Source organism: Palaemon carinicauda, chromosome 1 (assembly GCF_036898095.1).
Source record: "Palaemon carinicauda isolate YSFRI2023 chromosome 1, ASM3689809v2, whole genome shotgun sequence".
NCBI classification, from domain to species: domain Eukaryota; kingdom Metazoa; phylum Arthropoda; class Malacostraca; order Decapoda; family Palaemonidae; genus Palaemon; species Palaemon carinicauda.
Window position 1 is genome coordinate 210689494 of NC_090725.1, and position 18076 is coordinate 210707569.

The following is an 18076-nucleotide window of genomic DNA, read 5'->3' on the forward strand; positions in this document are numbered from 1 at the left end:
AAGGTTGGGAGTCTGGATGAATGGGAACGTGAAAGTATGCATCTTTCAAGTCCAACGAGACCATCCAGTCCTCCTGTCTGACCGCTGCTAAGACCGACTTGGTCGTCTCCATCGTGAACGTCTGCTTGGTGACATACTCGTTGAGAGAGCTGACGTCCAGCACCGGTCTCCAACCTCCTGTCTTCTTGGCCACAAGAAAGAGACGGTTGTAGAAGCCCGGGGATTGATGGTCCCGGACTATAACCACTGCCTTCTTCTGCACAAGAAGCGACACCTCCTGTTGCAATGCTAGCCTCTTGTCCTCTTCTTTGTAGTTGGGAGAGAGGTTGATGGGCGATGTGGTCAGAGGTGGTTTGAGGCAGAATGGAATCCTGTAACCGTACCTCAGCCAACTGACAGACTGTGCGTCTGCACCTCTCTTCTCCCAGGCTCGCCAGAAGATCTTGAGTCTGGCTCCTACTGTTGTCTGGAGAATCTGAGAGTCAGTTCTTTCCCTTAGAGGTCCTGGATCCTTTCCTAGACTTGCTCCTGTGAGAGTCTGGACGGGAGCTTCCTCGGCTGGGGGCTCTACCACGAAAGGGCGGTATGAACCTCGTAGCCGGGGTATCAGCCACTGGGGAGCGATAAGTCTTGGGGACTGAGGTGGCAACCTTAGACTTACGAGCCGATGAGGCTACAAGATCGTGCGTGTCCTTTTGTATCAGGGCAGCCGACAAGTCCTTAACTAGCTCCTCGGGAAAGAGGAACTTTGAGAGTGGAGCAAAAAGGAGTTGCGACCGTTGGCAAGGTGTAATGCTGGCGGAAAGGAAGGTACACAGTTGTTCCCTTTTCTTCAACACCCCTGATACAAATAACGACGCTAGCTCACCCGATCCATCTCTGATGGCCTTATCCATGCAGGACATTATTAGCATGGCAGAATCTTTGTCCGCAGGAGAGGTTTTCTTGCTGAGGGCTCCCAGGCACCAGTCGAGAAAGTTGAACATTTCAAATGCTCTGAACAACCCTTTCAGAAAATGATCCAGGTCTGAGAAGGTCCAACAAACCTTCGAGCGTCTCATAGCAGTTCTCCGAGGCGAGTCCACCAGACTTGAGAAGTCAGCCTGGGCAGAGGCAGGTACTCCTAAGCCTGGTGCTTCCCCTGTGGCATACCAAACGCAACCTTTCGAAGCGAGCTTCGTTGGAGGGAACATGAAGGAAGTCTTGCCAAGGTGTTGTTTAGACTGCAGCCACTCCCCTAAGATCCTTAAAGCCCTCTTGGAGGATCTAGCTAGGACAAGCTTAGTATAGTTGGACTTAGCTTGTTGTACGCCCAGCGAAAACTCAGATGGTGGAGAGCGGGGAATAGCAGAGACGAAGTGGTCTGGGTAAATCTCCCTGAGTAGAGCCAAGACCTTACGAAAATCAATCGACAATGGAGAAAGCTTAGATTCGTCCACGTCTGATGAGGGATCAAGGTGTGCCTCCTCATCATCCGACACCTCATCAGCAGAGGGTAGCGAAGCGATCGGACCAGAATGCTGAACCGCAGAGTCAGAACGGGTAGGAACTATAACAGTGGTTTCCTCTTCCAGTAACTGTTGAGGGAAAACCTGAGGCTCAGACTGCAAAGGCTGAACAACAGACGAAGCAGAAGGCAGGCGCATGGGTGAAGGAGGTTGACTCCTAGCAAGAGAGGTTGAACCCAAGGATTGCACAAGCTGAGCGGAGGACGGAGGCGGAGTAGTCCGTTCCTGTTCCTGTGAGATGAGCGGAGCATGATGAGGTTGAGGCGGCGCAGAACAAGGTAAAGTTCTCGCAAGCTGAGGCTCCTGAGGCGCAAGTCCAGGGTGTAGAGGAGCTTGCCTTGAGGAGGGTTGAGCTCGCTGCAGCGATGGCTGAGCAGACAGACTCACGGAGGGGAGAGGTTGTTGTACCCCAACCGAGAGTTGCACCACTGGTGGAGCAGCAAGGGGAGGCGGAGGAAGAGTGGAATAACTCTCCTGATCCCAAAGCAAGGGTTGCCTTAAAGAAGGCTGAGGCTGAACACCACTGGGAACAGCGAACTCCGAAAGTGGCTCAACATCGTACGCCTGGCAGATGGTGCTGCGACCAGGCGGAGCAAGTGCAGGCGGGGCGAGCACAGGCGGAGCGAGAACAGGCGGAGGGAGTGTAGGCGGAGGAGGAGGTGCAACACTCTCAGCCCGACACTCACGCATCAAGTCCGAAAGCTGAGCTTGCATGGACTGAAGCAGGGTCCACTTGGGATCGGCAGAAACGATAACAGACTGAGGTAAAGTCACAGTCGGGCTCTGTTTTGGCAGAACCTTACTCCTCTTGGGCGGAGTACAGTCGACAGATGACTGAGGCGAGTCAGAGCTGAGCCAATGACTGCAACCTGGCTGAGCACTCGCGGACTGGACTCTACGTTTAAGCGGTCTCGAGACCTGAGACCAACGTTTCTTCCCTGCTAGTTGATCAGCGGACGAGAATAAGACGGGCTCAATCGTCTGCAGGTGGGAGTGACGGTCTAAGGAAGACACGCCCGCAACCACCGAGGATAGTTCTGTGCGCCTAACAAGGCCTGTCGAACCCTTAAGCCCTTCGACGTTGCTTCTCCCCTGGGCATGGGAGCTTGCAAGAGGTCCCGGACTGGGAGGACGACTGGCTCGCACAGAAAAATCCTCACGCACCACACTGGCACCACTAGCACTTGGCACTGCACCGACACTAGCACTCGTCACAGCACTGGCACTAATTCCACCCACTGCACTCTTGACCTTCAGTTCTTTAACTTCGGCCATCAGAGACTTATGGTCACTTACCACTGAATCTACTTTATCGCCTAAAGCCTGAATAGCACGCAAAACAACTGACATATCAGGCGGAGGGCACACAGTAGGTTCGGGGGTAGCCACTACAGGGGTAGGAAAAGGTAGGGGATCATGAGGTGAGGAAAACATAGAAGAGTGAGAAGAACTTCTCCTAACTCTACCTCTCTCTAACTTAGATGAATATTTTAAAAGACGGACAAATTCCAATTCCGAAAGTCCGGCGCATTCCTCACATCGATTTTCTAATAGACAGGGCCTGTCCCTACAGTCAGAACAAGCGGTGTGAGGATCTACCGAGGCCTTCGGAATACGCCTATTGCAAGACCTACATCGTCTATGGGAGGGGGCTTGCGAAACGTCAGACATCTTGTTTCAAAGAGTTAGCCAAAGGGTGATCCAAAAACAAGCAAAATTCGTTAACCGTTATATCAGTATTATATAAAAGCTATCTAGCTAATATAAGAAGGATTCCAGTAAAGCGACAGCCGTTAATCTGAGAGAATACTTCACCAAATATCCGTGAATAAACTCGAAGACCATAAGCGTATCCCAGAACGTCTAGCCGGAAGCACGACAGAGGAATAATTGAGGAGGTGTCAACAACAAATGATTGAGTACCTGGCCACAGGTGGCGCTGGTAAGTACACCCCCTTCTAGTATTGTGATAGCTGGCGTATCCCTCCATAGAATTCTGTCGGGCAACGGAGTTGACAGCTACATGATTATCGGGTAAGTTTAATATTGAAAAATTGCATATTTTGATGAGTATATACTGTATGTATGTACAGTACATACAGTATGTTATGTATATCAAATTCATTTTACGGCGCATTGTAGGAATGGATCTCGTTCATGACTCGAGGACCTCCTTTAAATAAAAGCCCCACATGTGTGTACATAAGGGAATTAAAAATCAAACTCTATAACTAATTAGACCATGTCTGTGCACGCATTATGGGGCCTAGAGCATGGCAATCTTCATACGCAAAACATGGTTTTTAAAAATAATGTATAGCGAAAACCAACTTGGTATGCCAATGAGCTGCTGCTAAATCTTTTTCCAATGAAAGGGTTCTACAAAATCTATGAAGTAGATACCATGCTCAAATCATGTACCTTCGCTTGCAAGGATATTATTTTATTTATATATAATTCTCTGCGAGATACTGTGATCAAACGTCATATAAATTATAATGTATATTTTGTCATAGGATGATTAGGGACCTTAATCCCAAAAGTTTAGTAATTTGAAAAATTTTTAAGTGACAACATTTTTATTTTTTGGAGACCGGATTCCTAAATCTAATATTTACTGTATACTAAAAATCCAAAAATACCCATTCACTGCTGCAAAATGGTAGTGGTTGAGTGGCCACATACCATGAACATTAAAATCCCTAAGTCAACAGATAACCGCTGAATACACATTATATCTAGGCGATGCAACGACTTAATAACTTACTCAGACCAAAGCGTACTCACCATCTTTTAACTTCTTCTCACACTCTGACAAGAAAGTGTTGAGAAGACGAACCAAAACATCCTCTTCTGCAACCAACATGTGAGCAATGGTTGGCATAGTAAAGAGCTGTACCCCTAAGGAAGCAACAGAGACAGCATGGTCGTGATCATCGAGGATGAAGTCTTTCATCATCTTACTGTAGTGTTTTGTAAATATCTGAAAGAATGGTTAAAGATTAACATTAATAACAATCACCTTAAAATTACTCTGTAGTTGACTTCCTATACTAAAAACTCAGAAGACTTACTGTATTAATAATACTGTAATTAATAAATTGTAGAAGCATAAAAATACCGACATCCAAGATTTTGTACGTTTCTGAAACTTGATCGTCATAACCATATATTTCAGAAGAAATTCTGCTGGGATCAAATTATCATTCAACAGTAACAATATTACTTAATGTCTTGAATAACACACTACTGAAGATACTCAAACCCTTTAATTCCTGCAGCATGTTTTCTTCCTTTGGTATCATTTCAATTAAATGGCCAACCTCTCTCTCAATGTACCTTACTCTAAGTTTCACTTCATTTAAAAGTAAACCCGAAGTCTCAAATGTGACTGTGATCTCATCTAACAAGATCATACTACAACTCACACATTTTGAGTCCTTTATTAGTACCAAACTTGCAAATTAATATAAACTAACCCTTCAAAATAACACCTAGACACCCTATAAACTATTATAATCAACCTAATATCATTGCTAATATATAGATTCTTCCAATAATCACTTTTTTATATCTTTCTTGTAATTTCATGTTTTCAATTGTAAAGAATGTGGAATAAAAACACGTCTATTTTTCACGTTCTTAAAAAAATATGAAAAGCATTAACAAGAGGTACAACTGTATTACTTACCCTTGCAAACATTTTCTTGCTTTCTTGGTCCATAAGCATTCCTGATATGAAGAGTCTATGCCACTGAACACGTGCAGTTTTCCACATTTTTGTATCTGTCCAAATGATGTTCTCAACAATGCTACCACCATCCTAGATACATAAAATCAATTCGGAACATGTGGTGAGAACAAAGGAAGATTCACTCATATTGAAATTCAGGATACATAAATTTCAAAAATTAAATACGACACAAACTTTCCTTTCCAGACAAATGCACAATAAAAAAATACTAAATGGAAAAGCAAAATTATTCTTCAGTATAAATTTGTCATTTTTTAAACTGTGGTGTCTAACAGACACAGAACACTATGGCACAATTTCCATACAAAGTATTGAAAATTACTGTAATAAAAAGGCAACTCTAAAGATCTTATCATTCAACACTTCAAGTATCACCAAAACTCACCTTGTTCACAATATCACTAAAAATTAGTCTAAAGGCTTGTGCAGATTCCAAAATGTTGTGAAGCCAAGTCAGTAACCTTGAAGCAAATACTTGATGTGCAATGACATATGAGTGCATCACCTGAAACAGAGACCTAAAGTTACTCAAACTGGGTAAAGCTTTGCCCAATCCAAACTGTAGAGTATACAGTTTTGTTCATTACAAACCCATATGGGGTTTCATTAAAACTATGGTTTGTTACAAAATCTTTGTTAACATTAAATAGTTCTTTAAAATTATCCATCTGATAACAGCTGCATTTTATTTCTCATCAATCCACATCCTCTACACCTATGCCTTTCTAAAATATTCATATTTCTATTAAGAGAAAAACTTATCAGCATACCATATATTAAACCAAGAAATGACAAAACTTTGATTAAACTTATGAAATAATATTAACACCTAAAGTAATGTACAAGATACATTGTAAGCAGTACAGTACCATCCTAAAGGAAATTTTACTTGATATAAATATAATTTTTCAAAGTTTAACATTTGGACGATATTATAGCAAAATTGTATATTTATTAAAAAAAAAATTAAATACAATTAGAGATTGCTTTTCAGAAAAGATTATTGTACTGTTCCATTCCAATCATAAATTAAAATCCCATTATGCAAAAATACTTTGGAAATTCTTGTCCGCAAACCTAAGATTCATCTATGGGGCAAAGGAAAAGTTATTTCATTTAACTATAAATCTATAGTAAATTCAACATAACTGATATACCTTAGTCAGCTTTGAGGCTGTTATAAAACAAGGATTACTATCTGTCCCCCTAAGAAAAATTTTTTAAGATATTCAATGAAAGATTTAAACACCTGAAATATTACGAATTTTAAAAATAATTTAATTTTTCCAACTATACAAACCCATGTCATTTAATCAGAAGATTTTATCGCAGCTGGAACTCCGCCATTCAACTTTCAAAGAGGTGTCAACAGATGTCAGTAGCTACAGGCCGGTAGTAGGGAAACCCTGCCCTTTTGCCAGTACACTGAAATCACTATGACTGCATCTGGGACTTTCGGAGGAGGTGATGGCGGGAAGTCAAGTTAAAAAGAGTCAGATTTGGATAGTTAGGAAAAATACAAATTATTTCAAAATATGATTTGTTCCTACATGAATAAAACCATTTGTCCTTTATTTATGGCTCATCCTTAGGTTGGTGGAAGTCTACTGACCAAACTTTCTGCCCAACATCCCAGGATCGTTGATCTCGGACCTGATAAGGTGCAGAAAATCCCATCATAGACACCTCGCAAACCAGGGTAGAATGTACTGTCAGGTTCATTCTAGGATAACTAATGCAGTTGCAGAGCAAATCTCTTTATCTTGGCACTAATCAGTCTGTGAATTACGGCATAAACAAATAATGGGTTTCCCTGTACATATCCACCCTCCCCATCATAAGGAGGATGGTAGAATGCACACTTGTATTAGAGCAAAATACAAAGGCTACTGTTGAAGGCGATGCTTACCTGTATCAACGTCTGTCCAGCTATATAGGATTTCAACTACTATTCCCCCCCAAAAAAGAGAGAGGATGAAGAGAGGAGAAGAGGCCAGGCACTCTTGCTCTCAACCTAGAATTATATTGCAACAGCTATCTTAGACGTGACACGTTTGGTCCTGTAAAGGAGGTAGGGTCACTAAACCACTTGCTGTTAACGTCTTAATGACCTGTAGTGCATTCTCACAAATGATGAGCAGTGAAAGTGGATTGATGCTTCCATACAAGAGTGTCTAAAACTTGAGCCACCGAGAGATTCTTCTTGAAGGCGAGAGTTGTACCAACTCCTCTGATCTCATGGGCGCGCACCTTAACTTGTTCTGGTGCTTCGGGGGGATCTAGGCCTTAACACTCTGTTAATAGTCTCCAGCAGCCAAAATGAGATTGTATTCTTGGTGACTTTCTTTTTCACTCTGTCAGTTCTAACAAAAAGGTTCAGTAAACTGGATTTGTCAGTCTGGGTTATTTTGAGGCACCACCTTAGCGCCTTTACAGAATAAAAGCAACTTATCCGGATTGTCAGTTACTTCCCTAAGCGAGGTTTATTTAAAAGAACATCTGGAATCTGGTATTGATGAATTCCAAGACTTTACTACAAAGTCTGGGACACATGATAAAAAGACCTGCCTCCAGTGTTCCGAGTATGAGAATGAATAGGAGTCAATGTAACTTTTCACTATGATGAAGCTAGAGTAAGTAGAAACACAGTCTGTAAGGCAAGGTCCCTATCTGAGGCTTGCCTCAACATTTCATAAGGAGCTCACTTTAGAGACCGTAGTACCTTGATTATATCCCAAGCTGGAAGTTGAATCCAACATAGAGGACAGGTCTGCTTCACACTCTTGACAAGTATGGATAATTCCCACGAGGAGGAAATATCTACTCCTCTCAGTCTTAGTACCTGTCTCAAAGCTGAATGATACCCTTTATCCGCTGATACTCAGAGGCAGGTTTCCTTCCATAGGTTAAGATAAAAAGTCTGCCACTAGTGAAATAGAGGCTACAAGAGGACAAGTATTCCTTCGACAACAGCAACCACAAAAGATAACCCCCTTTGCTTGATATTCATTAAAGGAGGATTTCCTGAGGCACTGAGACACCTCTTTCACTGTCTCGCTCAAAATGCCTCTCTCTCTGAAGAGATGCTGGATAATCTCCACCTGTGAAGAGATAGGAATCCTACACCTCTCTGCTGTAAGCTCTACCTGTTCCAAAGGAAATAAGAATGGTCTATTGAGCAAAAAATCCTAAAGGTATATCTTTCTTTGGTACAATTGTTTAGTGAACTTTCAAGCCAACGCATCTTGCTTCATTGTGACACAGATGGCCAACTGGTTGGTTGCCTGATAGACCAAAAACACCAACATATTTTGCCCTATCTTTGAGTAACTCCTTCACACACTGGGCCTGAAAGTAAGTGTTTGAGAGAGACAAACTCAATTGAGGGGAGCCTATAATTGTCCATGAAAGAGATACACTTCGGTGACCTAGACCCTCTATGCATTTGGGGTAGAGGATCTAGCGACATTGGTCTCACTTGGGATCTGCTGCGAGGGTCATAATGATGCAGACATCTTGAGATAATCGGATTGGAAAACTTAAGCTCCGAAGAGAGAGTGTCCTGAATCCAGCCGGCATCAAGCAAAGCAAGAAATATTTGCGGCCAAAAATCCTCATACAATCTCTAAGAATAGGGTGCCTGGAAATCACATGCTTGCACAAGTCATTATTACTTTTTTCCTGCCCTGCTGGCAAAGGAATAGGAGATATTGTTTCCCTAATTTTCTTGCTCGTGATCTTTGAATTCGCACTCACCAGAGCTGTGGAAGTGCGACGTTGTTATGCGCGCCATAGGCGAGCATGTCATTGTGGTCTTCATATTTACTGAGCACTAATTTCAGCGTGATGATGTAGTGCACGTCATACAAAAGCGAGTATTTGGTGCACGTATATCATCTAATAGGTTAGGTGAGGCAAGATCTTCCAACAAGGGCAAGGGCGCACGCAAGTCCAGACACTTTGTGCGCTCAGAAACACATTACTTGCGAGCTTATAAAAGATGTTGAGGGAGTGCGTTGCTCTACAGACTTGCATGAGGAAGTGCGCTTACCATAAAAGGAGATGCTATGGTCTTGTGGGAAGGAGAGCTAGTCCCTTCTGATACGGAGTCCTTCGTCAACCCCATAGTGTATAGGCCAAACAGTGAAGTCTGACTCAGGGGAAGAATATTAGCTGCCCACTCAAGATCAGGTTAAGCTGTGAAGTCGTTACAACTTTTTTAGCAGGATTACTTGCTAAAGATAGCCCTTCTTTGAAAGGTGAACCCTTCAGTCCAAGGGAAGTCCAAGGAGTAGCATAGCACCACCAACTGTAAGTATGTTATTGTAAATGGGCTCCTCCTGTGAAAGAAGTTCACCTAAGCTAGAGGAAACGAAAAAGTTTCTCTACCTTAAGACTCTACCAAGATCTAAATCATCCCCACTCTTCCCCCGTCTTGCCTTCAGAAGAGATAAACAGTTAAGAGTCAGAGGGCAGAGTGACAGGGGTTGAAGGTTTATTTGCTTTCTTCAACCTAGAGGATGAGCCTGAGGGGGAAGAATTGTGTTTAGCCTTCTTTCTTCTCCTGCCATACACCTGCCAATGAGAGGGCGACCACTCCCTACATACCTCACAAGGGGAATTTAAACTACAGATGTGCCCCAACCATGAAAGGCACAAGGAATGAGGATCAACCTCTTATACTCACAAAAATTACACACTTATTCAATACTCCGTGGCAAGTTCGCATGTCTTCCTTCGGCATCAAGCATACACACTCCATGGAAAAGAGAAAATAGAGGTAGAAAAGAGAGAAAATGTTAGTAAAACACAAGTCTGTATGAGAGTTGACACAATGTCTGTTAGTTGGCATCCAGAATCATAGTGACTACTCAGTGTACAGACAAGGGGGTGGGGCTTCGCTGCTACTGGCTGGTAGCTACCGACATTGTTAAAATCTCGTTAAACGTTAAATGACCGAGTTCCAGCTGCATTAGAATCTTCTCTTAATTGAAGGCGGAAGGTTTGCATTTGTGTACAAACAACAATAGTGTATATTTACTAGGTAACTTACCTGAACTTTTAATGGCCTTCCCCCTCCTCTGGATGTATGTTTTTCCATTAAAGTTTTAGATGTTGAACAATTGTGGAAATCTGAACATCTCACTATACACCTTCCTTCTCGATCAATACTTGTCGCATATGCAACGGCTTCCTTTTGCGTGCACTCAATTGCACGTTCCAAAGTGGTGATTACCTGAAAGACAAGTGATTTCTTTCTTAACAAAATGAGAAATGAGCCACTGAGGCTTACTCTACCAGAAGACCCGATTTCTATGAATATCTTTGCTTATTCTCTCGTATATTCTTTGAACAGGTATGATGTTACTTTCATGAAAAACACAAAACTACTAAGATTTTTTTTTTCTTACCCTAGATTCATTATTTTTAGCATTAAAACCACTCCCCCCTCTTCAAAGCACGACAAAAAAAAATATATCAGTTTTCCACTATTTCATCTAAATCAGATCTTGTTTTTGAAGCTTAAAGATATTTACAATTCACAAATCAAGAGCTTTCAAGTTTTACACATTAAAATATAATTTACAAAACATTAACAAAAAAACCAATACCTGTGAATAAAATTAAAAAGAAAACTGAGAATGAGCTTAGCACAATGATTTTGCACTCACCTGGTCATAAGTATGTGTTTCATCATTGTAGAGCATTGTAACAAAAGTGTCTTTGTAATCATACAAACTAGACATATTGGTTGGTTCTTTATCAGAGTCACGTAATTCTAGGTCTTTCGGGATGCTGAATGCTTCTTCTATGGTCAGCAACTCTTTTGCATATTGTAGGATTGTATCAAAAACTAACTGAATTCTCTCGGTCTGAAAATTACAAAAGACAAAGTTAAGTATAAAACATATTCAACTCTTAAATACATACAGGCTAATCCTGTATTTTTTAAAAGTAAGCTACTATGGAAAGTTTGAACACTAAAACAGGATCTAGTCAGATCTAATTCTATATAAAGTAAAAGAATTGCAGAATCCACAGGTCTATCTCCTAAATAATAAAAAAAGTTTCATGAAAAACCAGTATAGTATTTATGTGGTCTACAAATTGTATAAGAAAACAGTGTTTATTCTGACAAAACAAAAAGTACATATAATATGAAGTGACCCCCAAAAAGGTATTCTTTTAATGGGGCTTAGTCAAACTCCTTAAGTGCTGAAATGTTGTTGAATACTGCCCCTGGGGTTAGAACCAGGGGGCTTCTTGTTTAGCTAGGTAGTAAACAGGTTGATCTCTGGTGATCCCCATAACAAAAATAAAAGTTTCTGCCTTGCAAGTATTTAGGAGACTAATCTGTCCCTATTAGTGTACTTGCAACTAGAAATAAAACTAATCTGCAGGGATGTTCCTTTAGCCCAGAATCTATCTTGCAGTCAACTCCATTGCATGTGACTGCTTTGTCAACTGGCAGAGGGGCAAAGGCAGACGTATCGTACCTCCTTAATCATTGACAAAAGCATCAAGGGCAGATGTATCGTGCCTCCTTAATCATTGATGAAAGCCACTACGATCAGGTCTCTTATCAGCACTACAGCGTCCCCATTACTTGTTCCTGGAATGGTGTACGGCACTAACTGCAGCCAACAGCTCCAGAACCTTGACTTGCTGGTGCCATTTGTCCTCTGTCCACACACCAGAGGAGACTATAAGTTCTACAAGGTGTGTGCTCCATCTCTTGTTTGATATGTACAAGAATCTTAGTATCTCTGCAGGCAGACAGTTTAGATGAACTACCCGGTGTAGTTCCTGTTGTCTAGTTACAAGGCGAGATTGTCCCACACATTCTGATACACTACTAGCTAATGGGAGAAAGGACCCCTGGCTGCTGACAAGTGCCTCTTCAGACACCACACGGATCCAGTAAATTTTATTCTCCGGTTTAAATACTGATGACAAAACACCATGCAGGTGCTCAAAAGTCTCAGCCATATATTTTTTCAATAATATAATCATCCTTAATTTATTTTTCATTATAAAATAAATATAACAACACTAACTTTATTCTTTAAAACTTCCCTTCGCTCAGACTTTGTTCCTTTCACATCTTTTCTAACAGCTCCATCCACTGCACTACTCTGAATATTTTCTTTTCCATCTGTTGTGTTAAAATTTACATTCTCCTCATCCTAACTTTTTTTCTTTTCTTTCAACTCTTGTTACCTCTTTCAGAGTACCTTTTCCAATATTCATTACTACCCACTTCCCTGTACCAGAACTTGAAAGCTTTTTATTAGTCTCTAACAGCAATCTATATCTACAGGTACTACTTGATTAAGATACATTTACAAAAACTTTATATTTCTTTCAGAATTATTTCTTCATGTTAATACTCTTGACTGTCCATTTACTTCTCACCATTACCTTTTTGGTGTAACTATGAAATGTGAAAATTGAAAGACTTAACTTTCAAAAACAAAAATATAAGATAACTGCAAACATTTATTAGGTCAAGGGATATCTCCTTAAATGAATTTTCAGTGTGACATACTTTATAACTTGAAATTGCTTTACAGAAATAATACAACAATAACAGTAGTTATAATCAAAAGACACTAAAATCAACAAGGAACTCAAAACCCAAATTCACAAGAACTTGTTAATCTCCCTCCAAAATACAATTGGGTTAAATACTTACTAGGTCTGATGGTATCTTTTCTAATGGATTTTCATTTTGTTGCACCATCTGACCCTTGATGTGTATGTGACAAAAGACATCTGTTTTCCATGCCTCCCGATCTCCACAGTCACAGTATCCACCACCAGATGATGTGCTAATCTTATATCTGGAATCAAAATCAGCTTTCAAGAAAAATTCTCAGTAGAAACAATAGATTAATGATAATCTTTAAAAATTCTGTGAATCTAAAACCTGGACTCATGGACTTATTGGCTAATATTCACAAACTGTAATATTCATTAACTGAAATAATCAGTAGCCAAAGAAAAAACATTCATTCGATAATATTTACTCTTAGAGTGTTAATAGAGTAAAGAAACAAGAGACCTTCTATATCAACCATCTAGAATTGCTACTCCAGTCATAATTTCTGACTCAGCGGTCTTGTTAAATAGAGTACGGTACTTCTTCATTTATCTTTCCTTATGCTGTCTGTAATGAAGCTTTGATTGGATGAATTAGGGAGTAAAATATCTAATTATGGAAAAGTGATATATAAAAATGTAAAAAGCTCCATTGTGATTAAAGTCTTTAAACCCTTCCACAGACCATAAACTGTCACATAGTATGTATAATTAGTTTCATGCATATTACAGAAACAGTAATAGGTAGTCCCTGATTTAGTGACTAACTCTGTTCAGTTATGCTACACACTAACACTACAAAATGTGAAAGGTGTTTGTGGAGTCTCTGCCTTCACTGGTTTCTTGTTATTTTTGTTTCAGTGAACTGACCCTATAAGAGTCGAGTGTTTTGAATGTGTGGTTTGGTTAGATTAACACATTTAATGATTGCACCCCCCCAAAAGAAAAAATATACACACACACAAAGAGAACGAGAGAGAGAGAGAGAGAGAGAGAGAGAGAGAGAGAGAGAGAGAGAGAGAGAAGGGGGGGTGCGTATTCCGTGTATAACTAATAATAAGGTCTATCAACGAACTGTATGGAGAATGTGATACCCTATAATATATTGGCGCTGTTGTAATATTCACTATGAAGAGATTTCGAATATCAAGAAAATTATATAAATCAGTGTTATTCGTACTATATGTGCGCATAATCGTAATACTGCAGCGTCACCTTGAGATCAGCTGATCTCCCAACCAAAAGTAAATCAAAAGTAATTGTTGATTGAAATGCTCAAGAAATTAAAAAAAAATATGAATGTGCTTTAATAAACCACAATTAAACACAATAATGTCTAATGAAATATGAAGGCTTAATATTGAACGAAAAATTGAATACTGTATGAAGCTTTAGAATTAACTACCCGTATGCGATTGACAGAGCGAGCACACACACACACACAGAAAGAGCTACAACGATTTCGCATGATACCTAATAATAAGAACTGTAGGTAAACTGATTTTCTGTAACATATTGGCGCTGATGTAATATTCATCTTGAAGATATTTCTAACATGTTAAGAAATAAAAAAAAATGCCAAAAGTCTGATGACGCTATATATTTCTTCTGGAGGAAGGCGAGAGGCAAATCAAGTGGTTTTCTTCCGATCCGTTACTATTCCCATAATTGAAACATCGAATAAGGATATAAAGAATTTTTTAATAATTTTCAAAGAAATATGAAGATTTAACTGCATTAAAAATCAAAATACGGAAAAAAAAAGAAGAGAGAGAGAGAGAGAGAGAGAGAGAGAGAGAGAGAGAGAGAGAGAGAGAGAGAGAGAGAGAGAGAGAGAGAGAGAGAATGAATTTAAACTTGCGATGAAATCTACGGATGTTTACGAACATGTTTGGACTTCCGTCAATTTGTGTTCGTATCTCCGGATGTTCGTATCTTGGGGAGCGTCTGTACAAGGAATACAGCATTTGCTTGTAGGGATCAATGTTTTTGACTTAATGAGTTACTTTTACTTATTACCCTGTAACTATGAAATTAAGAGGAATTTTGACAAAATATTTTGTCTACGCATTCTCAATTGCCATACGAAGCTCTAGTGAATTTTTTCAGGATTTTCCGTTTTTCGTCGTATACCCAAATATATTGGCATACCGGACGGGACCCTTAAAAACAAGTGTATTTTCATAGCAAATAAAGTTATCAGAAATTTTATAGAAAGTTAACTTTCTTTTTTTTTTAAATTGAAAGGGCATCCCCCCCCCCCCCCAGGATAAGCTTTGATTGGCTCAAAACAAACTTAATCAAATAAGAGGAAAAAACTAACTCCTACTAACCTGTGTTTACAATGTGCAGAATTTTTAAAGCAGTCGGCACAAAGTACACAAGTGGGGTCCATTCCACAGTCTCTACAACCATAGGTCGGATCACCATTCTTGAAAACTCTACCACAGAGGGAAGGAGGGTTATCTAGCTGCCTTAGAGTCTGCAAGAAAAAATATAATTAATTCAGGCTGATTATGTAACTAATTTTTACATTTATCTAAACAACTTGTACATCAAGGCCCTATGGTATTACATCCATACAAAGTGAAATTTGCAGGCAAAACCTCACAATCCACATACTGTTCAGTATAACTCTCTTCTTGTAAAGAATGCGAGTCACATAATGGACGTAGCAAGATATTGCTTGTCATCAGAATGAGGTCAGTTCTTTCCTTCTTTACAATAACCTTGAAAATTTCTCAATAACTCAAAATTACAGATGACCTCAAAAATACTATCAAAACTCCTCATATAGCCTGGTTGGGCATGGCACCGGCCACCCGTTGAGATACTACCACTGGTGAGTTATTGGGTCCGTTGACTGGCCAGATAGTACATCGGATCCCTTTCTCTGGTTACGGCTCATTTTTCCTTTGCCTACACATACACCAAATGGTCTGGCCTACTCTTTCCACATTCTCCTCTGTCATACACCTAACAACACTGTGATTACCAAACTATTCTTCTTTACTCAAGGGGTTAACTAATGCACTGTCATTTTTCACAGGCTACCTTTCTCTCGGTTAGGGCAGAAGAGATGCTTTAGCTATGGTAAGCAGGTTTTCTAGGAGAACACTCCAAAAGCATGTATCATGGTCTTTCAATGTCTTGGGGTTGAGTTTCTTGCTTGAGGGTACATTCGGACACTATTCTATCTTATTCCTCTTCTTTGTTAATTTTTTAGATTTTTATTCAGTAGTTTATATATGAAAGATTTATTTTAATGTTATTGTTCTCAAAATATATTTCAATTGTTCATTCCTTCTCTTGTATCTTATTTCCTTATTTCATTTCCTCACTCAACTATTTTTCCCTGTTTGAGCCCTTAGCGTTATAGCATTCTGCTTTTCTAACTAGGGTTGTAGCTTGTCTAGTAGTAGTAATAATAATAATAATATAATTTAGGTAAATATGAGTATTATACTGTGAAGATTGCTCAAAGGAGAGGAGTTTAAGAAATATTTTGTTTGTTTGATTAAGGCCAGAAAACTTGTGCTTTATAGATACTGTATAAGTTTCAAGATGTCATAGGTAAAATTTATCAAAAACACATTAGAATTCTAAGAAGAAAACTCAAACAGATATGTTTTGGATGGATAAAATGTAATTTTAATAAAATACCTTTATTAAGAGCATTTCGAGGAATTTTCCTAGTCTTCCCTTTCAATCTATTCGATTAAACACTTTTGAAAGATGTAATCCATTTGAAAATATTACTAAATATTCAATTTCATAAAAATAGATTCTGGAGGAGAGCTCAGTGAAGTAGAATTTCAAATCTGTGATCTTCATTAATTTCCTATGCTTCCTTGCAACTTGACTGCTACAACTACTTTTTTTAAAAAAACTCTAATTCTAACATTACAGTGAACCCTCGTTTATCGCGGTAGATATGTTCCAGACGCGGCAGCGATAGGTGAAAATCCGCGAAGTAGTAACACCATATTTACCTATTTATTTAACATGTATATTCAGACTTTTAAAACCTTCCCTTGTACGTAGTACTGTTAACAAACTACCCTTTAATGTACAGAACACTTAATGCATGTAATACAGTACCCTAAACTAAAACAGGCACAAATATTAAAGGCGACTTTATATCATGCGTTTCCTAAACACGCCAAAAAGCACGATAAAAAATGGCAACCAATGTTTTGTTTACGTTTATCTCTGATCCTAATGAAGAAACAGACGCATTTACACATCTGTTTATAGGTTAGTTTTTGCATCAATTATATTGATTATTCAGTACAGTATGTTGATTTGGTTATTACTAATGTTTTACTTAATTTTTCTTAGGGCTTCCAAATGAAATTTTTTTCTTTATGACGCCGTCGTTTCAGGCGGCGTCATAAAGTACGCTCAGTAAACAAACTAAGGAATTTAACCCGCATGATGAAAGTGATAAATAATGATATTACAGTAAAAGCTTTTATAAAATGTTATTACAAATATTATTTACCGTATCTATATAAAATCATACATACGTAGCAAAGCAGGAAAACAATCTACGAGAGAGAGAGAGAGAGAGAGAGAGAGAGAGTTGTTTTACATACGTAAATGTAAATTTTAAACAAAACAAAAATAGCCCCATTTCATATAAAATAGATTACAAATATTTTACTTTATCATATTACAGTAGTCTGTATAATACTGTAAAGTTCAGTACAGTATGTTGTTGTTAAAGTCGTGGCGATGAAATTCTCACGAAACAAAAACACGCCATTTGATTACAACAGCTGATTCATTCTCTCTCTCTCTCTCTCTCTCTCTCTCTCTCTCTCTCTCTCTCTCTCTCTTCGTGTTATACAATACTTACATTTAGATGAAGAAACTAAAATTAGTTTTCTTAGTGTCAATTAAATACAAAACGAAATAATTAGGCCGAGTCTACATCCATTTCAATCATAGCTAAAAATAGGGCATCCGATTTCATCAGCAAACCACTATTTTTTGGGAAATATCATTTTATTCTAGAAAATTGCCACTCTTTAAATAGTTAATTGCACATTAAGAAAGCGTGTACTTTTGTTTTTAAATTTCGGGTGTGTTTTAAAAATTGAGTATTGTTGACTTTTTTTTTTTTTTACTTTTGGCTGTGATTAGATCAGCTGTCATCTAGCTGCCGCTCTTGAGTGTGTACGAATACACTAACAAGTATCATTTATAA

At 39.1% G+C, this 18076-nt stretch overlaps 1 protein-coding gene across 4 annotated transcripts in view; it reads right to left on the reverse strand.

The window, feature by feature from the left end:
• Ubr1 (Ubr1 ubiquitin ligase) overlaps positions 1–18076 on the reverse strand; it is a 138655-nt gene that overhangs the window by 93013 nt on the left and 27566 nt on the right. For all 4 annotated transcript variants that reach the window (XM_068387422.1, XM_068387396.1, XM_068387405.1 and 1 more), the window contains exons 4-10: positions 15198–15346; positions 12959–13106; positions 10935–11135; positions 10316–10498; positions 5648–5767; positions 5200–5331; positions 4296–4491 (exon numbers count right to left, since the gene is read on the reverse strand). In XM_068387422.1, coding sequence (XP_068243523.1) covers positions 4296–4491; positions 5200–5331; positions 5648–5767; positions 10316–10498; positions 10935–11135; positions 12959–13106; positions 15198–15346 — 1129 coding nt within the window. The remainder of the gene's footprint in view (positions 1–4295; positions 4492–5199; positions 5332–5647; positions 5768–10315; positions 10499–10934; positions 11136–12958; positions 13107–15197; positions 15347–18076) is intronic.